The 26,635-nt window shown below is 30.3% G+C and overlaps 2 protein-coding genes across 7 annotated transcripts; one reads left to right on the top strand and one right to left on the bottom strand.

The window, feature by feature from the left end:
- Positions 1 to 444: 444 nt before the first annotated feature.
- Positions 445 to 26,635, bottom strand: SIB2 (VQ motif-containing protein). 6 transcript variants are annotated; one of them, XM_083077260.1, is made up of 2 exons: positions 26,081 to 26,635; positions 445 to 484 (listed from the first exon to the last, which is right to left on the bottom strand). In XM_083077260.1, the coding sequence occupies exons 1-2, from the start codon at positions 26,386 to 26,388 to the stop codon at positions 460 to 462; spliced, it is 333 nt and encodes a 110-aa protein (XP_082933386.1). In that variant the 5' UTR covers positions 26,389 to 26,635; the 3' UTR covers positions 445 to 459. The 6 variants fall into 6 exon arrangements, with proteins under 6 accessions (XP_082933386.1, XP_029130659.2, XP_082933387.1 ...); XM_029274826.2 differs by lacking the exon at positions 445 to 484 and adding an exon at positions 10,955 to 10,985; XM_083077261.1 differs by lacking the exon at positions 445 to 484 and adding an exon at positions 11,095 to 11,532.
- On the top strand, positions 1,457 to 7,221 carry LOC109815647 (amino acid transporter AVT1A). The gene is made up of 12 exons (XM_083077258.1): positions 1,457 to 1,950; positions 2,318 to 2,601; positions 2,778 to 2,992; positions 3,192 to 3,215; positions 3,327 to 3,507; positions 3,775 to 3,994; positions 4,075 to 4,210; positions 4,321 to 4,337; positions 4,440 to 4,588; positions 5,165 to 5,208; positions 6,260 to 6,322; positions 6,917 to 7,221. The coding sequence occupies exons 1-12, from the start codon at positions 1,763 to 1,765 to the stop codon at positions 7,016 to 7,018; spliced, it is 1,623 nt and encodes a 540-aa protein (XP_082933384.1). The 5' UTR covers positions 1,457 to 1,762; the 3' UTR covers positions 7,019 to 7,221.

Consider the following 26,635-nt stretch of genomic DNA (forward strand, 5'->3'; position numbering starts at 1 on the left):
AGCTGTGTAAATTTTCAATAAATCTCTGATTTGTTTGAAAATCGTACCACACATTGAAATATCTTTCTCACCAAACTGTGAATCTGATCTGCTATAAGTATGCAATCTGTCTCAATAATGACATAATAGTTTAACATCAATAAGCCATAACAACGATTGAACAATAGCATAAGCTTCTCCCTCTTCCACTGACATAATGATCTATATACAACCTGGTTTTGCTAACATATAAATTAACCTGTATTGTCTCTGATACAGGCACCAAATCCTATCAATCCATGTTCCCAAAAAAATTTAAAAAAATCTGCATCTGTATTATATTTCATGAATCCATCTTCAAGCTTTATCCAATTTGCTGAATGTTGCTGCATCACATCTTGAGGCTTTGTTCAGCAACTTGATCATCGTGAAAGTTTCAACACCAATTGTTTCTTCTATGCCAAATACTCCATAAATTCATCACCAACTGTGCATCTGGATTCGCCTGAAGTGAGCCGCATAAATTGAACACAAAATCCTTGAAATTTTCCACATTATTCAGGTTCATTGTAATTCCACTGCCTACAATGTTGCCATATACGAATGCTTCTTGGACATGTAAAAAACAGTGCAAATAATTTTCTAAAGTATCGCTACACGACACATAAGTTATACCTCCTCTGTTTCACATCTCTTCCATTTTCACCCCACCAATAAAAAAAAATAAGCGATCTTTGATTCTCTAATTCTATCCATTTTATATATCTAACTTAACCTTACAGATTTGTCTTATAAAGTAAAAATTGTCCTTATTTATTTACTTTATTTATAATCAATGTGAGATTTAATTTTTTTTTAATATATTTTTTCATATCAAACATTATTAGACTTATTATTGTTGTTGTTATGTAAATAAAAGGTAAGTAAATTTTTAAAAAAAAATTAGGATAGGTAAAAATTGAGTTTTTTTTAATAATAATGAAATGCACACATATAATATACACAATTCATTTAGGCAATATTAATCCTTTGATTACTTTTTAAACTATCCATTATTCTCTTTTAAATTGCAGTCACTACTCTCTTATTGTCAGTTTATTTTTCCTCCCACTCCCATATTTTATTTAACCTCCTAATCCCCTCCTTTCACTTCCTCTTTATTTTATTTATTTTAAAAATAATAATGTATTCTCTATATATTCTTACTAAAACTAATTTCTCTCTTAAAATTTTCACTCATTTTTTTTAATTCCTCATTTTTATTATTATTTAAATAAAATATATAGAAAATGGAGTTTATTTTTTGAATAATAACAATAATAGCTAAAAATAAAAATTGTAAAGCTAATCAAGATACAAAACTGAATGACAAAACTTTTCTAAAAAAACAAGTGAATATGGATCTTGGATGGTGTGAGCGTGTTACCCGCAAAAACTTGTTTGTACAGTATGCTAATAAAAAGACTTGTTTGTTTTGTCACGTGGGGTCCTTCCTTTCCTCGTTCCGCTTCACAATGCATGTGTTATGCATCACCATCTCCAACTCTTTTACCACCTTCAACGTTCTGGAACATTATATTAGTTCACATCATTTTTCACTATCTTAGCGTTTCTTTTATTGTTTTCTTTTGTCTCCCACTTACATTACCATTTCTTACTACAAAAACACTTACCTTAATCTTTAGCTTCTTGTTGCCATATACTAATTATTTAAGAAATAACATAGGTATTGGTCCTGTTGTAAAAAGTGCAGCTGCATTGTCGTATAAATATAATTGTAAGAATGGCTAACAACGAGAACAAGGAAAGAGACTCTGAGGATTACTTGGATCAGATCAATGAGGAAGCTAACGAAGACGAACAAGACATAGAAGCTGTCCAGTACCATAGTGATAGTAGTCATGACAATGAGGGGAATCGTAAAACACGACCTCATTCTTTCTCTTCTCAGATATGGCCTCAAAGTTACAGGTACAATGCAAATCTTCTTCTCCATTTGTATGTCTTTTCATCTGACTTTAATTAATGTCCTCAATGTCATTTCTGTTGGTTAGTTCTATTGATGAAATGAAACCTTCAGATATGTTAATGATACGTCCTCTTTCTAAGATACATCAATTAAACAAAGAACATAATCTATATATATTATCTTTCATCTTGTATTTCACCTGTGTACCAAATGCTGCTGCGTAAGGTTGTTTTGGTGTGCTCATTAAGCTTTGCTCGCATTGTGTGCAACATAGATTTGTGGTTTTTCTTTATTTTTTGTCCTTAACATGAGGGCATTCACTACTCTGATTTCTGTTTTAGCTTATTATAATTGTCATTCTTATGACAGAGAAGCCACTGATTCTTACACTATTTCTGCTGCTCCAAATCTTGGATCAATTCTACGAGCACCGAGTGTTATTTATTCAAGCTTTGTGGGTGGTTCAAAGAGTTACTTAAACTTAGAACACGATCACGATGAAAAGACTTCTTTTTTATCTGGTGAGGAACTCACTCAAGGAGGGATGTCAAGAAGACAATCAACATGGTGGGAGAAAACTTCAATTCAAATGCAAATTCCTGAAGAATTACCTATTGGTTATGGATGTAGCTTCACTCAAACAATATTCAATGGTACGCCTATTATTTCATTTAGTAAGTCAATTGTGTAGTTGTGATCAATAAACATTATAAGTTTGTTCAATTGCTAGGGAGAAAAACATGTTGCTTACTATACCCTCACTCTAAAGTGTTATGCTGCTTATAAATATCCAAGTCCTATTCCTTTATTTGTATTTGTAACTGGCCAGGGATTAATGTGATGGCTGGAGTTGGACTTCTATCAACACCTTATACAATTAAACAAGCTGGATGGGCGAGTATGGGTGTGATGCTTTTTTTTGCAGTTATATGTTGTTATACAGCAGACCTTATGAGACACTGCTTTGAAAGCAGAGAAGGGATCATTAGCTACCCAGACATAGGAGAAGCTGCATTTGGAAAATATGGTCGACTTATTGTATCAGTAAGCATTTGTTTCGCTCAAATTCTTCAACATTCCTAAACATAGGTCCAACCTTGTCTTTGATCTTTCTATTTTATATCTTAAGTCCCTAGCAAAATCTACCATAGCATGATTTAAATTAGTGTTTAAATCCATGCACACATTAGTGTTTTTATTACTCAATGTTTGCTGACAATATTTTCTTTTATCTTTGTGGCAGATCATTTTGTACGTTGAATTATACGTAAGTGCTGCATTGCATTGTATTCATGCACACATTTGTTTTTATTTTAACAATCACCCTTCTTTCTCATTGTGCATCTTATGCATATGAGTTCTCTTTTCACGAATGCAGTCATATTGTGTGGAGTTTATCATCTTGGAAGGAGATAACCTCACCGAGCTGTTTCCTGGAACATCCTTGAGCTGGGGCAGTTTCCAGCTGGACTCCAAACACTTGTTTGGAATTTTGACTGCACTTATTATTCTCCCAACAGTTTGGTTGAGGGATCTTCGCATAATCTCATATCTCTCAGGTTCTCCGACTTTTAAGAATTATTTGGATAAACTTTTTCAGAAGTACTTATAGGAAAAACGAAATAAATTTTTTCATAAACTAAAATCAATTTAAACATAAACTAATTTGTAAAATTTTTCTCCTATTAACTTTTTCAAAATCTTAATTTTAACTTATGCATAAATTAATTTTAGTTTATGAAAACACTTATTTTAATCCAAACATATCATTATTTTTAATCCAAATTTAGCAAACACTTATAGCATCACTTGTGATGATTCTGCAGCTGGAGGGGTTGTTGCTACAGCATTGATTATTATGTGTGTGTTTTACATTGGGACAACAGATGCTGTTGGATTCCATCACAATGGTCCATTGGTGAATTGGAGTGGCCTTCCCTTTGCTTTTGGTATCTTTGGTTTTTGCTTCGCAGGACATTCAGTTTTTCCAAATATTTATCAGTCTATGGCTAACAAAAGAGAATTTACCAGGGCAGTGATTGCAATGTATGGTACCTAACTACTTGGCAACACAAACTTAATTTTTTCTTTCTTATAACACCTGACTCTGATTTATTTGTGTATAGTTTTATTTTATGCTTGATTATATATGGAAGCGCTGCAATCATGGGATTTCTCATGTTTGGTGAAGGGATTTTGTCTCAAATAACATTGAATCTCCCACAAAATGCATTTGCTTCCAAAATTGCCTTGTGGACAATAGTAAGATACTAAGATTTTTGGTGTCTCAATTGCTAGCTATTTTAATTTTTTGTTCTTCTTTCATGTGAACATTTACATTATTTCTAATTTTGTAACCATTTCTATTTCAGGTGATTAGCCCGTTAACCAAATATCCTTTTTTATTTGTCTTTTAAGTATTACTCATTTGTTAAATAAAGTCCAATGTTTTTCAGGAGACATTTTAATTTTTCTTTTCCTTAATTTTAAACAAATATGCTTTGTTGATGAACCCACTAGCAAGGAGTGTTGAGGAGTTGTTGCCTGATAGCATTTCAAGTACTTATTGGTGTTTCATTACTATTAGAACTGTACTGGTTATATCTACAGTTTGTGCTGCTTTTCTTATTCCATTTTTTGGTAAGTCTTACACTCTGTCTCTCTAACTGCAATACAATACATTTCTATGTCCTTACAATTAGTCAAAGGACACTGAAGAAAATTATATTGCTATAGTTTTTTTAACTATGGTATGTTCTTCTGTGTCAAATTACTTCAAAGTTGGAGCTAATTGATACTTTTGCACGGCCATGCTCCAAATATGATATTAGGTTAAATGTTTTAGATCATAAAAGAGGTGAGATTGTTATTACTCCTCTTGAATGCAATTTATGTATACATTTGTTTTATCACAATTTTAATAACAACTATTGTTACATTTTCATTTTCTAAAGTGCACACGTGAGTCCATAATAACTAGTCATTTTGAGTAAGTCGCGACTGTTGATGCATTTGTTTAAAAGATGATATTTTATGTGATGCTCTTACTGTCCTTGACAAACTTCGAAGTGCTAACTGCTAATTACATATTATATCACCCCAAAAAAAATGTGTGTAGATCAAAAGAATTGTCCAAGAAGACATGTACTAAAAGTTAATACTGGGAACACGATTTAGATGAACAGCATATCTTAACATCGTTTATTATAATTTCAGGGCTTGTGATGGCTTTAATTGGTTCTCTCCTCAGCGTACTAGTGGTAAGCATACATTTAAGTTAAAATAATGAATGCAGTTATGCAGTCAATAGCTCACAATGTTTAAGGAGCTAGTATGCACATGCCTTTTCAATATGGATTGCTCCCAATTTTTATTTTATTTTTATAAACAACTACAGTGATACACTTATAATATGTTTAGAATTGCAGAAAAAAAAATCTAAGATTAGGATAAAAGAATAGTGTATCTTCCATCATTGTGCATTATCTAATTTTACCACGTTATTATTAGCAATCATGCATAAAACATTACCCATGTCATATCACTCTCTTATCACACGTAAAGTTCCCTGCCTTATACTCCACGATTCGTGAATGCTCTGCCACACAATACCTCATTTTTAGCTAAAATCCAAGTTGACTATTGACTAATAAGTAGGAATGATTTAATTTTGAAATTTTGGGTTCAAGAAAAGATATTGTCCCTCACAAGAGCCATGTGGCCAATTTGGGTCTCTACCAGAGGTGAGGCTCTTAGTTCGCTTAATGAAATAGTTGGAGTTTGAATTCCGAATCTTGTTAATATAAGAAACTTAAGTTAAAAATGAATGTTTATCTATTTGATGTATGTTAAATTTCGAATGAAATTATATCTATTCATATAGTTGTTGAATAAAAAAACATAGTATGTAAAATTCCTTGAAAACTTCAATATAAGTGCCTCATTTTGGTAAGGAATAATCCAAATAAAATTGTGTTTTTTTATTTTTTTTATTAACAAATATTAATTGTTAGTATTACTTTAACCTTATGACCCTCCACCCAAATCATTCGGACCACTTTTTTATTTCCAAGTAAAATTTGTGTTTTCTCGGACACGATATAGTATATATGCCTTGTGTCGTAAAATATCCATATCATATGTCTTGATTATTCTCTTGATGAATATAGCTTGAGTATGCCTTTATTAAGGTCTACGTCAACTTCACATGAACAAGATTCGTCTTCTTTTTTTTTCTTTTTTTTTTTTTCTGTTGCTTGTAAGGAATTCATATGAAACTGCTACATTATGTAGGATTGCTATATTTTTCAGGCAGTGATATTACCAGCTTTATGTTTTCTGAAAATTGTGGGGAAAAATGCAACAAGCACACAGGTATCAATGCAATTGATCTTTAACTTTTTATTTATTGTTTCTTTTTTTAGAATGTATTTATCTTATGAAAATACTAAGGGTATAAATTCTATTTGATGGTGGTATAATTTGATTAGTAATTTCAGAAGTGTGTAATAATTGTGGGATTGTGGTAATATGAAGTAGTAATTAATAAGAATTAGTTATTCATGTTTCTTGTCCACTTTCCTATTTTCCTTTCTTGTCTCTCATTAAAAAATAACACGTGACTAAATTAAAGTAAGACAATATGAAAACCAGCAACGGGTGATTTGGTTGTGTGTTTGATACCCCATTTCCAAATGCATGCATGATTTCATGTTTTCCCGTGACATTCATTTGTCATATTCTTGACATCAAACTTGGAAGAGGACAACCACCATCTGACTATCTCACCTGTAATTGATTGTTTTTCTTTTTATAAATTTGTAAATACCTAGTTTGATTTCTAAAAAGTATAGTCAACTCCAGCCAGTTCTAAAGAAACAAAATATTAAACAATTTCTCAAAAATATTTTAATATTTCAATTCATTGAATGGAAAAAGTAAGTATCGTGTATTTGCTGGCTTCATCAGGTTACCATTAGCGTCGCAATTGTGGCATGCGGAGTCACTAGTGCTATGATTGGAACATATTCATCTGTATCAAAAATTGTGCAGACTACACAGAGTCAGTGAGACCTTCATTGTTCCCTCCTGAAACCCTTCATGGCTAAATTTAAGGTTCAAGTTCTTTTTTAGTGGACTGCATTCATAGAAAATTGAATTGAATCGAAGGTCAACGTTGAAATATACCATGACTACATTGTGTTGGATCTGTAAGACTAGCACCTCCATAAACGTTTGGTGTTGAATTTAGCTATTAACTCGTTACTTTTGCTTATTGTTTATTTATTATATTAATATATATACTGATTTTTCTTCTTTCATAAAGTTCAGAATGGACACTAACTTTGAATGATTAGTACACAATCACATTCAAATTCGAACCACCTGGCTGTTTAGCGATGGAATTAAAGTAAATACATGAAAATTTACATTCAATTTTCTTGTTGTCGTTGTACAATAAATAAAATTAAAAAAAAAAAAAGTTGAATACATCATTTAATCATGAATATTTTGGTAATTTGAGGTGGTTGTGACGGTAGCAAGATTTAAATTTAAGAATTTATACATATTATCTAGGTCAGTTCTTGGACTAATTTAGAGGTGTGATTACCACAAATCCATAGTCAAGAAGGGTCCAAATCTTTTTAAAAAAATAATTTAAATATATTTTTAGTTTCTTTAAAATTAGTAACTTTTAATTTTAGTTTCTGTAATTTTTTTTAAAATTTTTATTCCTCTAAAATTAAAATTATTGTTTTTAGTCTATATCATTATGTGATAACTTTTAACTACTTTTTATTTAAAAAAAAATTAAATGAACATTTTAAGTATTACTCATAACTATTAGTAATATCATATTAGTATATGTTAACTTTATAAATTCTCATATAGGATGATAATTTTTTGTTATTTTACCATGACCAAAATCAAGACTTACTCATTTTACAATGATTAAAAATATATTTAAATCTAAAACAATGTTATTTTCATATAGGATTATAATTTTTTATTATTTTTATTATTACTTTTTAATTTATTATACCATAAAAGAGTAAAATATATTTTTGATTTTTATAAAAATTTTATGTTTACCACTTTTGATCTTTAAGTTATTTATATATCATTTTATAATAAATGATAATATAGAAGTAAATCGAGTGAAAAACATAATAATATTTTTTTTAATTTATTAACATTATGTTATTTATTTAATGTAATAAAACATGACTTAATTTTTTTTATTAAATCGTGTATTTATTTTTATGTACAATATGTTATTATTTTTATTATTTTTATGTACAATAACATTACATTATGTTATTTATTTTTAACCTTTATATATAATGTTTATATTTTAAAACATTTATATATAAAAGCCTCTATCAATAAGTCATTAGTTTAGTTTAAGTAATATTAAATTCAAATTTTTTAAGCAAGATATTATTATTGAGATTATCAGTCAGGTTTCTAATGAAGATTAGTATCGATTTCAGCCAATATCTTACCGAATTTTAATAATGTGATTATCAATAAATATATATATATATATATATATATATATATATATAAAAGTTCATATTTATTATTTCGCATAACATCCATAAAATATCATAATCGAACTTATATATTATTATTAACCTCTCACAATTAGATAATTCTAGCAATTCAAGTAATTGATTGTACGAGAATATAAAAAATATTTTATAATAATGTGGTGATATTAATTGGTTTACTAACACACTCTATTTGAGCAAATAAAATATACATAAGCATTTCTCTGACAATTGTTCTTTGATCGCCATGTACTTATAAGTTTTGGACAATATACTCTTTTAAAACAATTTTGTTAGTACAATAAGCAAGAAATAATGTATTTACCCTTTATTTTAGTTTAACTGCCTTTTGATTGTGACACTAAAATTTAAGGGTTTACACCCTTGTTCAGTTTTTTTTTTCTTTTTTAATAATCCCACTTTTAAAAACGTAAGAATAAAATTTTACCCAATAGTTTAAGTATTGGCATCAAATTTTGGTAACAATATATATTGTTTTACTATGATCCCTGGATTAGAAGGATTAATGAGATCTTAGCAACTGTACCAAATAATTGCATTCAATATTAAGGGGTCTATACTTAGTTTAACAAAATACTTAAGTATAGAAAATTCTACCACGAAGCAGTGGCAGGGGTCTATAATTAGTTGAACAAAAATACTGAAGTATGGAAAATTCTACCACGAAGCAATGGCTGAAATACCTCGTCGCTGAGGGAACACTTTTCTAAAATTTTATCGTATGAATAATAAAAATAATATATTTTAATTTATTTTCTTTACCAAATATGAAGAGTGAAATGACCGGTATAACCTTAAATATAACAAATAAAAAATTAAAGACTTAATTTATATTGAAAAAAAAACAATTTGATTTTATTAAAAATAATAATAATTTATATTGAAAAAAATAAGAAATATTTATTAAAGTTTCTTATTTTAGCATGCAAGATCGCAAGAATGTTCAAGTATTAAGAATATTCAAATAAAAAGCATTGAAATTAGGATCCATTGTATTTCACCTAAAAAATTAATTTGATTTTAATTCAATATTTCTTTTTAGCTCAATTCATTATTTCTTAATTTGTCTACCCTGTTTCGTAATTTATTTAAATTTTAATTCCTTGCATAACTAAACTTTTATCTCTAATTTAACATTTAGAATAAAATAAAAATGAATAAACATTAAGAATTGAAATCCTAACGATAGCGAGCAACTGATGGATATATTCCTACCTTAAAAGATTACTAGGTTTGCATTTCAAAGCACATTTACGTGTAGTGTTGTTAAAATGGGTCGGTGCGGCACAATTGGTTTGACATATTTTAACTCATTATTTTAAGTACGTTGGTTAGACTCATTAATTTTAATGTTCAAAAATTTTTAATTCAACTCGATCTATTATAAATGGTGGCTAAATTTTAAATGGACTAATCATTGACTCACTTAATCTTTTTAAAAAAATTAATTTAAAACAAACTATAATTTAAAATAACCTCTAATCTAAAATAAAAATTATATTATATACACAATATTAAATTTAATTAAAAATATACAACTTTAAATAATCAAAATAAAATAAAATAAAATAATATTGTTGTTCATCAACATTAAGTTTTATTAAAGGTTTAAGTAGATAAATTTATAGTAATTTTATATTATTTAATATCAATTTTATCTTTTATCTTTTTTTACAAAAAAAAATGTTACCTTGTTAAAATAATACATATATAACAATAAATAGTTAAGTGGAATATTAATGGGTCAAGTTGATAAGAGGTGTAAGTAGGTTAGGTGAACAACTTGGTCCACTACAAGTTCAACTCAGGTGGAATTGAGTTAAAAATGGACCGGGTTGAGATTTTTTGACTAATTAGGAAGGTCTTGAATTTTCTGACCCAACCCAACCCGTTTAAGGTAGCACAAGTTGACCTACAGGCTGAGTTTGTGACACCCTTCTACCTCAACATTAATACACAATAAATGTAAACAATTTTTTTCTCTTTTTAAGTAAATAAAATCTTTCGTAGTTGACAAATGTCTCAAATATCACAAGGTAGAAGATTCACATTCATAACTCATAAATCATCACTCCAATGTAGAAATTATAAAAGAAAAGAAGTTAAGATTTTCAATACAATTTAGTGAAAAATAAGAAATCATATACATATATACAAATAATAATAAAGGAAATATAAATTAACTCCAGTAAAGGTGGCAGTGCCTCCTGGTTAGGGATTAATTTATAACTTCCAAATCATGTAATAAAAATATAACAAAGATGCACATTTGGGTCTTTTATTGGATTATAAACTTTATCTACGTTATCTCTTCGTTAGAAATTACAAAAGAAGAGAAACTAAAGTTATTAAAACAATAACATATTAAACTAAGCTAGCTATGCCCCGATGTCACATCCTATCAGAGCATGCCCAACTGAAACCTTAAACCTCATCAACCACATCCTCATGATGCTGATTGCCTACAACATAATTTAAACACATACAAAAGCAACAAGGGAGTGAGAAACATCTCACTCAGTTTTAGGTGAAGAAATAAAGGTTAGATAGCACACTCACGCACAACAAATATAAGTCACATGTAAACAATACACATAAATAATTAAATATCACATATATACTCATTTATCACGCTTATGATGTCATGGACTCGACTCATAAATGCATGCATGTGGCGCCATACGGAAGATTCACAATTCATCATTGGTGACCCTAAGGTACACCTAGTTACATCACTGGTGACCCTAAGGTACACCTTGTTAGCATGTTACGTCGTGGGTGACCATAAGGTACACCTAGCATGTTACGTCGTGGGTGACCCGAAGGTACACCTAGTTAGCATCGTTGGTATGCGGCCTCAGCGGCACACCTGGAGTAATATATGCATATGATGCATGTCATACCTTCATTATTTCATGGACTCAACATTTAACTTATTACACTATCAGAGCATTCCCATAATTTAACTGTTGGCATTCTAGATGTCACTCGTAGCCGGATCTTCTTCACCTAAAATATCCACAATTTATAAGGTGAGAAAAGAAAATATCTATATGCAAAGTACATACAAACACATCACAATATAATCTCATCATAATTCATTATTTAATAAAATATATATATATATATATATATATATATATCAATCATTCATCATCTTCACATCTCATTTCACATTTAACATATCTCATTTCACATACATATCTCAATCCATCATAATCCACACCAATTATACAATTTACAACATCATTTCCATATCCATAATTCATGTCAATCTTACAATTAACAATATCATTTTCACATCCATAATTCACACCAATCTTACAATTAACAATATCATTTCCACATCCATAATTCACACCAATCTTACAATTAACAATATCATTTCCACATCCATAATTCACACCAATCTTACAATTAACACTATGCCAAGACCTCGCCACATTTGACACAAGTGATACAGGTTAATTGCCTCCCACACCAAACCAAGGTCACGCCCTCCCTATAGCATCACTTACCCAGGGGCCGTGCCATCCCTAGTCATTAAGGAGTACGTTCGTCCCTGAAGCATCACCTACCCAGGGTTCGTATCATCCCTGATCATCCGGGAGTACGCTCGTCCCTGAAACATCAACTACCCAGGGTTCGTATCATCCCTGATCATTCAGGAGTACGCTCGTCCCTGAAGCATCAACTACCAGGGTTCGTATCATCCTTGATCCTTTAGTGTGAGGAACCACAATCACATTACAATCCATACAATCTCTTGCAATTAACCCTATGTCAGGGCTGCCATAATTGACATAAGTGGTGTGTATTAACTGTCTTACACATCCCACACCATGCTAGGGTCACACCCTCCCTGTAGCACCACTTACCCAGGGGTCGTGCCATCCCTAGTCACTGATGTGAGGCCACAATCACAATCATAATCACATCCATACAACATCTCATCTCATAATTCAAATTCACATCACGTACACAATTTCACCTCACATACACAACAGATAAGCCCAACAAAATAAGGGTTTACACACCCCTCAAGTAATTCACATCAAGATAATTCATTCTTATCAATCAATACAATAATAACATTCATAAATTAATATAATTTTAACACCAACAGTGAAACCCCCAATTGTTCCAAAACCTAACTCACAGGCACTTTTCTACAGTTTCGTTCTCCCTCTCAGATCATCATTCTTACAAATTAAATATGTATTTATAATCCTCAACACATACAAAATCTACAAGGATCATCAATTTCTCAAACAGAAATATTCCAATTTTCCCAAAACCTAGATTACAGACACTTTTCTATAATTTCGTTCTCTCTCCTAGAGCATCATTTTTACAAATAAATCATACATTCATAGTCCTAAATTCATATAGAATCACATAAAACCAAGAATTCTCCAAACATAAATAATTATAAAATTAGGGTTCTTCCTCTACCCAACTCTACATATAAATAATTCTCTTTTCCCTCGTGCCTGGATAAATAGGAACTAGGGCATAACCTCCACCTCACTTTCCTTAAACAGGAACGGAAACTAAAACTGGGGCAGAACCTCATCCTCTGAGTTCCTCTTGGTCTTCAGAGAGAAGAAGAGGAAAGGAAGAGAGAACAGAAGAGAAGAGAGAGTGAGAATGAGAGGTGTCAAGAAATGAGAGGATTTGAGGCCTATTTATAGGATTTTTCGCCCACCTACCACTACGACCCGTTCCAAAATCAGAACGGCCCGTTCTGGGCCCTTCAAACCTACGTAAATTTTTCAACTAGAACGGCCCGTTCCAAAACCGGAACGGCCCATTCTAAAAATCAGCAGAACGACCTGTTCTCCCTCTGGAACAGCCTGTTCTACAAGGAGAACGACTCGTTCTAAGCCCGTTCTGAAGCAACGCAGAATAACATATTTACATCCTTTGGAACGACCCGTTCCACCTTTGGAACGGCCCGTTCTAGTAACCAAAAATACCCCTAAACTTTTAATAAATTTACGAAAATACCCATAATAATAATAAAAAAATTGGGGTGTTACACCTCCTCCTCTGGATTCCTTCTTTCTTTCCCTCTATTTCTTTCTCTTTCTCTCTCTCTCTCTCTTTCTCTCTCTCTCTCTCTTCCTCTTTCTCTCTCTAAGATTTTACCTTCTCACTCAGTATAATTTTTTCACCCCCCTGCCTCCTATTTATAGGCATTCTAGGGTCCCCGGAACGGCCTGTTCTGAATTCGGAACGGCCCGTTCCGGATTCTTCGAATATAGGCAAATTTTTTCACTGGAACGACCCGTTCTAAAATCGGAACGGTCCGTTTTCAAAGAGCAGAATGGCCCATTCTAAAATTAGAACGACCCGTTCTGGGATTCCTTTTTACACAGATTAATCATAACTGGGACGGCCCGTTCTTAAATCAAAACGCCCCGTTCTAGGGATGATTTTAACCCACATTGACCATACTTGAAACAGCCCGTTTACAACTAACAATTTTAGGCCATTTTATTACCCTGGAACGCCCCGTTCCACTTTTTGGAACGCTCGTTCCGCTTTTTGGGAACAGCCCGTTCCGCTTTTCGGAACAGGTCGTTCTGAACCTAAAAAAACCAGAATTAATTTTTTTTATAAATAATTTAAATTATTACAAACCTTTAAAATATTCTATAAAGCCCCTTTTATTTAACTAAAATAATAATCTTCATAAATATAAAAATAAATAATAATTAATAGTCTATTAGTAGAAAATTCGGGGTGTTACAATTCTCCCCTCCTTTTAGAAATTTCGTCCCCGAAATTTACCTGAAAACAGAAATGGATAAGCTTCTCGCATGTTGCTTTCTAATTCCCATGTAGCACTCACTACCTTATTGATGTACAACTCTATCAATCTCTCCAAGAAATGTCTAATGTTCATAAGTACAAGGTGAGCAAACTCGGTAAGCCTATCCATAAGATCAAATTTCTTAAGAATATCATACATAACTACAACTAAATCCATAAATACAGAATCTTATTTCCAAATTATGACATCTAAAGGTTGCAATAAATCTGAAAGTTTTTGGTGTTCTACCTTAGGTTTCTAACATACTAAGCAAGCATACACAATTTCCTCCACTTCCTTCTTCATCTTAGGCCACCAAAACATCTTTTTAAGATCTTGGTACATCTTAGTGACTCCTGGTTGGATACTACTACTTCTATGACCTTCTTCTAGGATTGCTTTCTTAAACTCTGGCACACTATGAATGTACAACCTATTCTCATATCTCAACATTCCATCCACTTCAAGTCTAAACTCACTCTCCACACCTTGATTCAACTTCTCTACTTGACTCAATAAGAAAAGGATCTACCTTCTGACCTTCTTTAATCTCATCTATCAAGCTATTAGTCACTCTCAAAGCTCCCAACTTAATACTCTTAGAGGTCAACTTATACCCTAAGCTCATATCCCTAAACTCTCAATCATATGCAATTCCCTAATCATCAAAGAAAACACTCTCAAAGATTTTCTACTTAAAATGTCAGCTACAACATACGCCTTACCGGGATGATAATTCAATTGGAAGTCATAATCTTTAAGAAAATATAACCATCTCCTCTGCTTCTCTTTTCACCTTAGACCATTACGCTTCCGTTGTGCCACTCTGATACATTTTAGTAATTCCTAAATGAATGCTAAGAGTACTCTTATGTCCTTTCTCTAAGATCATCTTCCTTAATTTGGGTTTACTAAGCACATAGATTCTATCCTTGAACCCCGAAACACCATCAACTTCCACTTGTAAAAGGCTACTTATATCCCTACCAATCTTTTTTCACTTGGGTCACTAAGAAATGATCTAACTCCTGGGCCCTCTAATCTCATCCATTAATCTATTAGTCATTTCAACATATTCAATTCAATGTTCCTAAGGGTGAGCTCACACATCACGCTTAAGTTTCTAATTTCCTCAATCAAATTAAACCCTTACATCATCAAAATGATAGATGAGTTCTCATCATACTTAGGGCTTGTCACTATATTAGTTTTACTTTTATAACCCTCTCCAAGGATTAGACGCCTAAGTGTAAGTTCATTATGTACTCATAGTCGATCTTCAAGTCTTACCACTTCATTAATACCCCAGGCAAACTCTTATTCATTACCTTGTCCTATAGCCTCATGCCTTGCCACCAAAATGAATCGACTAATTATGTTTATCCAATACCCTTCAACAATCTACTCGTTACTCGAGTCATACCTAGTTTTCCACTACTAGGAGTAATTTCACAAGTCAAACTTAAATTCTTAATCTGAGCCAAAAGATACATCTTTAACCATAAAGAAAGATAAATATAGATGTTTCCTACTAAAAGCATCAACCACTACTTTAGATTTACCCAGATAACAACTAAGATTAAAATCCTAATCCTTACAATTTCCAACTATCTCTTCTGTCTCATATTCAACTCCTTCGGATCAAATAGATATTTAAGATTCTTATGATCACTAAATATCTCAGTCTTAAAATTATACCAATAATGTAACAACCACAACCTCTAATTCAAGATCATGGGTAAGGTAATTTCTCTCATAAATTTTTCATTACCTAGATGCTTAAAAACATAAGTTACTACCTAAACTTATCTTCAAAGCATCACTATATACCACATAAGACTTACTAGAGTCTGGTAATGTTAACACTAGTCAATTTTTCTTAAGAGTTTGGAAAATACCCTCACACTTACTATTCCTTAACAGCAATTATCTCTTCCTAATCAATCTAGTCAAAGGTAAGGTTATCATAGAAATTTCCTCAATAAATCTCCTATAATAATAAGTTAATTCAAGAAAACTCATATCCACACTAACTGACTTTGGTATCTCCCACTTAAGCACAACTTCTACCACAGATAGATCTACACTATATCTCCACTAAAAATTACAAAACCTAGAAAGTTCACCTCATACAATAGAAATTCATACTTGGGTAACTTGGCGTAACGCTATCTTGGATATATCTTCACCCTTAACTCTAATATGATGATATCACATCCTAAGGTCAATCTCACTAAACACACAACCTTCATTAATTGATTCCTAGGGTCATTTATCCACATACCAACATACATGCATATCAAGTCATATTAGAATGCCTACTTTAAATCTTCATATACACCATCCCTAAGCATGTACGAATCAATTACTGTTTACTCCATATAGCATGTACATGAACCAATTTTTTTTCACATAGCATCATACAACCTTAAACAACCTTTTAACACCTCAAAACATCATATCCAGATCAATTTTTATCATTGCATTGCTTAATCCCCCAAAAACATTAATACATCATATATCTTCCTTTAATAACTGTCAAAGAAATGGTACATAAAGAATTATGCTCATCCAAATGATCTCAACCTATCCCAAGAAAATAAGCTACAACCCTTATGAAAACATGAGATTCTAAAAAGATCATCTTCCTAGCTAAAAATAAACTTCAAAAATCACAACAAAGATATTCAGCACTTACAACTATACCTCTGATTACCAAAGTAGCTATACTGGAGTTCTAGACCTCCGTTTTACCTGATTCCAATTCTACTGGAAAGATAACATCCAAGACTACCACTTTCCTGAAGACTACAAGAATCTAATTTTGTCAATAAAGCAATTGTACTGACACAACAAAACATCTCTTATATCATACAACAATAGTGTATCAACATCTAAAGCCACAAAAAATACCTTAGTCTTTCCAAACTCACTCTTTCTTACCTTGAATTTATATCCAAACTTTTTACTACAATCCTAAATCAAAACAACTCACATATTTAATACAAAAGACTTAAAAACTGAAATAAAATTCACATGCAACCAAACCATAATCTAAGAAAATAATACAATTTAATAGCCATAATCAAACATCACACTAGCAAATTAATAAGTTCTACAATCAATTCAGTCCATCATTCATCAAACAAGCATAGTAAACTCAAAACTCACGGTCGATTAGATCGACCTGCTCTGATACCACTAAATGTGACACCCTTCTACCCCAACATTAATACACAATAAATGTAAACAAATTTTTTCTCTTTTTAAGTAAATAAAATCTTTCGTAGTTGACAAATGTCTCAAATATCACAAGGTAGAAGATTCACATTCATAACTCATAAATCATCACTCCAATGTAGAAATTATAAAAGAAAAGAAGTTAAGATTTTCAATACAATTTAGTGAAAAATAAGAAATCATATATATATACAAATAATAATAAAGGAAATATAAATTAACTCCAGTAAAGGTGGCAGTGCCTCCTGGTTAGGGATTAATTTATAACTTCCAAATCATGTAATAAAAATATAACAAAGATGCACATTTGGGTCTTTTATTGGATTATAAACTTTATCTACATTATCTCTTCGTTAGAAATTACAAAAGAAGAGAAACTAAAGTTATTAAAACAATAACATATTAAACTAAGCTAGCTATGCCCCGATGTCACATCTTATCAGAGCATGCCCAACTGAAGCCTTAAGCCTCATCAACCACATCCCCATGATGTTGATTGCCTGCAACATAATTTAAACACATACAAAAGCAACAAGGGAGTGAGAAACATCTCACTCAGTTTTAGGTGAAGAAATAAAGGTTAGATAGCACACTCACGCACAACAAATATAAGTCACATGTAAACAATACACATAAATAATCAAATATCACATATATACTCATTTATCATGCTTATGATGTCATGGACTCGACTCATAAATGCATGCATGTGGCGCCATACGGAAGATTCACAATTCATCATTGGTGACCCTAAGGTACACCTAGTTACATCACTGGTGACCCTAAGGTACACCTAGTTACATCACTGGTGACCCTGAGGTACACCTTGTTAGCATGTTACGTCGTGGGTGACCATAAGGTACACCTAGCATGTTACGTCGTGGGTGACCCGAAGGTACACCTAGTTAGCATCGTTGGTATGCGGCCTCAGTGGCACACCTGGAGTAATATATGCATATGATGCATGTCATACCTTCATTATTTCATGGACTCAACATTTAACTTATTACAGAATTTCATCAAGTATATCATGTCATTATTTTCCATATTCTTATAATCATAACTTGTCTCAATAGTCCATTCTTAGGTCTCATGTCATTTGTCCATATTTCACATAGTCATGTCATAAATACTCCTCATAAGGTCCGCATAGGAATTCATAGAGAACATTCTTTTTCATATTAAAACTTATTTAGTTTTAGCATTAATTCCATATTCATTTATTACTTTCAAGGAACAAAGTAACAAGAAACAAAGTAGAGCAAACAGAAAGACAGAACAACAGGCAAGGGATTGGGGACCAATCTGACAAACAAACTATCCAACAATTATCCCCACACCCCCGAGCGAGGTTTCTCACTCCCCCCCTTATCTGGATAAGCAGGAGTTGAAACTTGGGCAGAACCTCCTCCTCTGGATTCCTTCTTTCTTTCCCTCTCTTTCTTTTTTTCTCTCTCTCTCTCTCTCTCTCTCTCTCTCTCTTTCTCTCTCTCTCTCTCTTCCTCTTTCTCTCTCTAAGATTTTACCTTCTCACTCAGTATAATTTTTTCACCCCCTGCCTCCTATTTATAGGCATTCTGGGGTCCCCGAAACGGCCTGTTCTGAATTCAGAACGGCCTATCCTGAATTCGGAACGGTCCGTTCCGGATTCTTCGAATATAGGCAAATTTTTCCACTGGAACGGCCCGTTCTAAAATCGGAACGGCCCGTTTTCAAAGAGCAGAACGGCCCGTTCTAAAATTAGAACGGCCCGTTCTGGGATTTCTTTTTACACAGATTAATCATAATTGGGACGGCCCGTTCTCACCACCAAAACGGCTCGTTCTTAAATCAAAACACCCTGTTCTGGGGATGATTTTAACCCACATTGGCCATACTTGAAACAACTTGTTTCCAACTAACAATTTTAGGCCATTTTATTACCCTGGAACGGCCCGTTCCACTTTTTGGAACGCCCGTTCCGCTTTTTGGGAACAGCCCGTTCCGCTTTTCGGAACAGGCTGTTCTGAACCTAAAAAAAACCAGAATTAATTTTTTTTATAAATAATTTAAATTATTACAAACCTTTAAAATATTCTATAAAGCCCCTTTTATTTAACTAAAATAATAATCTTCATAAATATAAAAATAAATAATAATTAATAGTCTATTAGTAGAAAATTCGGGGTGTTACAGAGTTGAGTTGATATTGGGCTAGAAATAATGGGTTGAGTTGATTTCGGCAAACATAGCAGTTGCACAAGTAATTAATAGAAAGTATTTTATCATTTTCTCCAAGGGCCTATATAATACACGACAATAGATACAATTTACAACTAAATTAGACAAAAAAATGGTTTTATAAATTGGGTGTTGGTTTGTAAAAGAAATAAAAATCATGCAAGAGAAAGTAGAATTGTTTTTGATATTTTACCAAAAGATTAGAAGACTAATTATATTATAAAATAATATTAAATATTAATGTTGAAATTAGATTTCACTGAACCTCACCCTCATACATATAATCACTCAATCATTTTTCGTATTTAATATTAATGTCAAGCCACTAATTTACTCAAATTCTAATTTCTTATAAGAAAGCTAAAATTCTCTTATTAAGTATCAATCCCTTAAATACTTAATAAACAAATTTGCATTAATAACAAGAGTTTAAAACAACTAATAAGTCAAGTTTTATCCCTAAATACAATCTCCATTAGATATTTTGTTTCAATTCAAGATTACAATCTGTTATATAGAGTATAATTTACTTAAAAAAATTTGTTATATCTTCTCTACATATAAATGAAAGTAACTATCTTAAAATGAGATTATTTTTAATAGTTATTTACATATTACTTAATATACTTAAAATATGTATTTATTATAAATTTGAATCATATAAAATAGATAGACATTCATTTACTGTATTGTACGAACTGAAATATTAAAATTAAGTTTAAATTATATAGATAAAAAGTTTTGTTTTTATTTTTTCTCTTAATTTTTATGATTATATGTAAATTAAAAATATATATCAAAGTTTAAAAAAACTAATATATAGTTTAAACTTAGATGCAAAAGAAATCCTAAACTTTTATGTAATTAGCATATTAAAATTGGTAATTTAATTAGAAGTATTTAAAAAATAAATAGACTTTAAAAAGTAATTAACATATTATTATAAGGTAATTAACATAATATTTGATCTTTAAAAAAGCTTAACTTTTTTTTAGAGCTTTTTTATTAAAAATACTTGGCGCAACTTTTACTTTTATTAAAAGGAAAAACAAGCTTTAAAAAAAAGTCAGATTAAACACACCTTGATAACATATTTAGTGGCCTAAAAAGGGATGAAGATCTATCTCACATTTTGAAGTGGTCTTCTTTGAGAAAAATAACAACACAAACCATTTTTACAATCTCTATGTTTATTTTTTTAGTTTTTTTTGTGTTTTTTCATCCATTTTAATTTTCATCATGTTCGTAGATAGCTATATTCACTCATGTTGGAATTGGGATTGATGTAGCTAAACATATAGTCCAAGATTTTTTTTAAAAATTTGATTATTAAGTTTGTTATTTAGTTATTTATTTTTCTTTTATGCTTAACGTTTAGTTTAACTTGATAATTTGTAATACAATTATTTTTTTGGATAAATGTTATTGAAAAATGCTTTAGAAACTGTGAATTAAAAAAAAACTTAATAAAACTTATAATTATGAATAATGTAAGGTTTATTAACAAATTTTCTAACCTTTTATCTTAATTCAAGTCCTTAGGTTAACCATGTAATAGATAAAGGACATAGACTTTCACATTTGAGAAATTAGGGTTTACAAAATCTTATGCGTTATTGGAAAATTTTAAATTAAAATCCATTATAATTGATTGTCTAGTACACCTGAGAACCATTGAGTCAAACTCCAATAACTTTAATCATATTAACTTAAATATATTTTTCCTGCGATGCTAATCAATTAAAAATTTCTAAACATATTGATTTATTGTTTTTATTTAAATTAAGATCTTGTTTTAAAATCTTACAACAAAACTAATATATCATTTGTAGCGACAGACATATTTCAATTTAATTAATCATGTGCTATGTTAATTATCTTAAAAAGATGATATTATTGTTATTATTATCATATATACTATTTAAATGATTTAGCATGCTCGTGAAAATCTCTTAGATCATTTACAATAATGATTCTTAAATAGTTAAATACAATAATCGATTCTTATAAATTTAGAATATGACATGTAATAGCTTCTTTTATATATGAATTTTTTTAGTTATTGGAAAATTTCAAATTAAAATTCATTATAATCAATTGTTGGTACATGTGAGAACCATTAAGTTAAATTTCAATATATTTAATTATATTATTTTAAATATTTTGTTTATGCAATATTAATCAATTGAAAAATTCTAAAAATATTGATTTATTATTTTTATTTAAATTGAGTTCTTATTTTAAAATCTTACAACAAAACTAATAAATCATTTGTAACTTATATAGGATAGAGTTGAATTTAATTAATCGTGTTATGTTAAATTTCTTAAAAAAGACTAAACGATTTAGTTAGATCATCTTTAATAATGGTTCTTTAATAAACTTAACATATTTTTATTTTTAATAAATTTAATATTAAAAATATTAAAATTTAAATATATATTAAAGATATATTTTGACAAATTCATTTATTAATGAATATCATAAATTTAAATATATTATTTAAATTTAGTAATATGAATGAAAAAATATAAATATATAAAAAGTTGTGTGTAAAGAAATGTTACTTAAGAGAATATAAAATACATATTACAAAATATTAATTAAAAATTATATAAAAATTATTAAATTTCTATAAAATCTTTTGAAAAAATCTTAAAAATTATTAAACTTGTACAAAATCTTTTAAAATTTATAAGACGTTTTTGTGTTTAAAAAAAATCTTATAAAATCTTCATCTAATAAACTTCTTAATACAAAAGTAATAAGTAATTGAAGCGCACATTGTTTAGGAAGAAATAATACAAATTGTAAAGGAAGCAGCCAAGAAACTGACATTTAAAAGGTCTTTTCAGATGACCAAGACATACATAAACTGATAAAATGATGAAAGTCCCCTACCAAGTTGAGAGATATACTATCATAGAAGAAAAGGTTAGTCCCCACCATTACGATAAAGATGCAACTTGTAAGAAATAACCGGATTTCGTGCTTCACCTTCCTCATGTTTGCATCAATCATATCCATAACTTCCTTTCTTACTCTCATAATTATCCAAATCTTTCTGATGAGACGCGCCCTCATACATTATCTTGGATATTTAATTTAATTATTAAAAAATAATTCATGAAAAACTTATTAATTACAAACACTCATGCACTCCAACTCTCAACTCTGATAATTAAAATCTAATGTAAATGTGCTGGCATGAGAGGAAATAACAAAAGTATGAAGGATATTCAACTGTTGTGCAAGCTAGGATATACATATAGGGTTAACTTTTTTCATGTTTGGCCGAATGTAATTATATAATCCATATGAGAGGAAACTGAATGGGTCATTCTCAACTCATGTTGTCTTATTATCTGAACTGAATGCCTCATCTGATCAAGGTAACTCACAATATATACAACGTTAATTCAGTTTAAATTAAGAGTTAATCGTATCCAACATAATTAAGGGTTTTTCATCACTTTTAACTGTTAACAGAGCAGTGTATATTATAATTTGCAAGGTTTTTTAGGCATTTGAATTTGCTCCTTCTGAATAAATTTCAGGTACATTATATTCGATCAATTTCCTAACTGTATTATATTATAACATTATTATTTCTACTTCAACGTTATTATTAACCATTTTATAATGAGATATTAAAGTTGCATCATTATAAAACATTAATAAATCATTTTATAACTCAAAAGACTAAAATATTAATATTTTAAAAAAAATATTTTATTAAGTCTTTATTATATATAACCCTTTTTTTTTGCACACGGTCTGACTGTATATCCTCCCTCATCTCTGGATTATATGGATCCTCTTTTGTAATGGCTGAAGGTTCACTTTAGTTGAACATTGCTTCACTTGACTGTCAGATTAGAGATGAAAGAGTTTTTATAACTCTAGAACCATATCCGTTGAAATGCCCAGTTTTAGAAAGAGAGAAAAGTAAATTTAAATTATACAATTATATAAAAATTTCATGTAATATCCCTTTAAAAAGTCTCATTTTATTTGTATAAATCTAATAGTTTCTTATATATATATATATATATATATATATATATATATATATATATATATATATATATATATATATATATAATTTTCTTGATTACTTGATATTAGAACACAAATAAAATTCAAATCATCAAAAGTGGAGCTTGAATATGCTTTAATTAATTAATAGTTCTAAAAGTTTAATTGTTAAGTATTTGTTATAACTTTTTTATTATAAAAGAATCACTTTAAAAAAAAAACTAAAATTTTTTCCATACTTTTGTTTAAACTTTTCAAAATGATCGGAAGAAAAACAACAAACTAAAGATTCGATTAAAATCAAAAACTATTTTAAATAAATAAAATCAACTCCTCATTAAAATATAAATTTATTTTTATAATTGTACACAAACATAAATTAACTTTTGTATATGATCATCACCAGGTTATTTTACATTATAATCAATTTTTCTTTTAATCTATCATACTGACCGTTAATCAGAAATCATTTTTAAAATGATTTTTAAGCTACATTATAAAACTGAATAAACTTATAACAGCCAGTAATTGAATAACAATAATGTTCTTATATTTAAATTCAATATTATTTAATTCTAATTGTCATTAAAAGCTATATGTTTTTAATTCTAAATCTAATTGTCATTGAATGTTATATATATATATATATATATATATTTATATATATATATATATAATATGATCGATTTTCGTTTGAGTTATATTAAATTATTAATTATGTGACATTTTTATAATATATTTTCACCTTATTTTTTCCCCCATATATCTCTTTGTCACATCAAATATTGTATCCCTGACTTCTCCCACTTGTCTTTTTGTATATATCTCTCTTTGAGATTTTGTTTTACAGAATATAATTTCACTTTCGGTTTTCATATATAAAAGTTTTATAACTTGGAAAAATATGTTGAAGCAGTGACAGAAATGAATGCACCAGTATTTATCTATAACTGTATGCCAAAATAAACAAATATTTAGCAAGGCAATATTCATACTACCGAAGGAAAAAAGATAAGATATTCTATATATAGGAATATCTAACTTTCAATTTAAGCCATCAATTTTGCTTTGTTCTTTATCAGCAAAACTTTTGAAACAAACTGTCATTGAAACAATGTGAATTTGATGTTGGGGAGGTCATTATTACTATTTGTTTTCAAAGTTTATGCATGTGTTGTTTGATAACTCTTAGGTAAGATTTAGTTTAGATTTTAAACTTGGTTTTAACATCTTCAACATGAAATTAATACCCTGTCACTTTTGCATCAAGTAAAATCCCGTTGTTTGTATGTATATATCTACAAAAATATTTTTTAATTTTTTTTTACTCTATAAAAATATTCTTTAATTTAATATCTGTATATTTTAACAATGCCAAATATGAAATAAGGAAAAAAAAAATTTCTTTCTAATTACTATACATCTGTCAATGAATTTTGTTAATATCTGAATAACATTTTCAAATAAATAATTTTTATACATACATTAAATCACTGAACAACACTTTCAATCAATATCAATTTTATAAGATAAGATTTATCACAAATCAGCAATATTCTTGATTAAAATATTAATTGAGAAGAAAGACGTTAGTTAGGTATGCAAAGGTTTTCTCCATCCAAAAACTACTGCTCTAGTATTAGAATCATTAAATGTACTAAATAAGTGGTCATTGAAGTATTAATTTTCATGAGTTGGGTCCCCATTTCTCTATCCACACAAGCTCACTCTTTATTTTTTTTGGATTTTTTACATCAAATTCATTTCCAACCACCAAAAAAAAATCAATCAATTCTTCCAACTAGTTCCGATACTCACTTATATCCCCACAAGAGTAAAGAACAAAACCGCCGGAGCCGCTGTACTGCTACTCTTCCGAGCAAGAAGATTAATTAAAGTACAAAACTTATTTTTTTGGTTCATGTAGATGATGCTGCATAAGTTTTATCTTTAATTAAAAGCAAGGTAGCAATCGTACATTTCTAAAGCAGCTTAAACTCCCATCACAACCCAAATCCCATCCTTTGCCCTAATTTCATTTTCATGAGGAGCAATTAAAAAATGATGAAAATTAATTAATCAGAAAAGGTAATTATGATTATATATAAACAACAATATTATATTATAAGTTACAAATTTTAGAAAATGTTGAAAATAAAAAGCAATTTATGATGATCTCTGTATCTAAGGAGATAGAGAGAGAATTACAGTGAAGATAATAAGTAAAGTGCATGAACTCACCAGTGATTGAGATGGGGAGATTCGTAGAATAGAGTCGCTGGAAGCAAGGCGGAAATGTTGTCTATCATCTGCGGAGTGAAAACGTCGTCGTCGTCGAAAGGGTCAATGGAAGAGGGAAGCGGTTGACCCTGGAAATCGGTGGGATCCGGTGGGGGAGGGAGCACGCAGCTATCGTGGGGGCCGGGGGAGGAGCGGTGAAGTTCTCCGGCGGCGTGGAAGCGGGCGGGGTCGGGCGGCGACTCGGCGTCCTGGCCGGTGAGCTCTTGCACCAAGGCGCGGAACTCGGCGGCGCTGGTGTTGATCTTCATGGGGTTGGATATGTAGACAACCTTAACGGGGTGAGGCTTTTTCTTGGATTTGGTTTTTTTTGGTGGGTGTTCGTTGTTGCACGCTGTTGCTTCGCGTCACTGAGTTGGATGTGCTCATGCTCTCCATTTGCTAACGGTGTCGTACTAGTCTGTTAGAGAAGATGATAATAATGCATAGAGAAGAATAAAGAGTCTTTGGGGTTGGGAGAGGAAAACGAAAGGGAGTGATTTTATGGCTTGGAACAAA

This window comes from Cajanus cajan, chromosome 6 (assembly GCF_000230855.2).
Source record: "Cajanus cajan strain Asha chromosome 6, NIPB_CcT2T_4, whole genome shotgun sequence".
In the NCBI taxonomy this organism is placed as follows: domain Eukaryota; kingdom Viridiplantae; phylum Streptophyta; class Magnoliopsida; order Fabales; family Fabaceae; genus Cajanus; species Cajanus cajan.

What these genes read in the sequence shown, in the direction of transcription:
- LOC109815647 (XM_083077258.1), top strand. Translation starts at nt 1,763, where the DNA reads ATGGCTAACAACGAGAACAAGGAAAGAGACTCTGAGGATTACTTGGAT. An exon ending in ATATGGCCTCAAAGTTACAG is followed by an intron (nt 1,951 to 2,317) that starts GTACAATGCAAA and finishes TTCTTATGACAG; the next exon opens with AGAAGCCACTGATTCTTACA. An exon ending in CATAATCTCATATCTCTCAG is followed by an intron (nt 3,508 to 3,774) that starts GTTCTCCGACTT and finishes ATGATTCTGCAG; the next exon opens with CTGGAGGGGTTGTTGCTACA.
- SIB2 (XM_020380396.3), bottom strand. Translation starts at nt 26,388, where the DNA reads ATGAAGATCAACACCAGCGCCGCCGAGTTCCGCGCCTTGGTGCAAGAG. An exon ending in TCTCCCCATCTCAATCACTG is followed by an intron (nt 25,869 to 26,080) that starts GTGAGTTCATGC and finishes AAATGAAATTAG; the next exon opens with GGCAAAGGATGGGATTTGGG.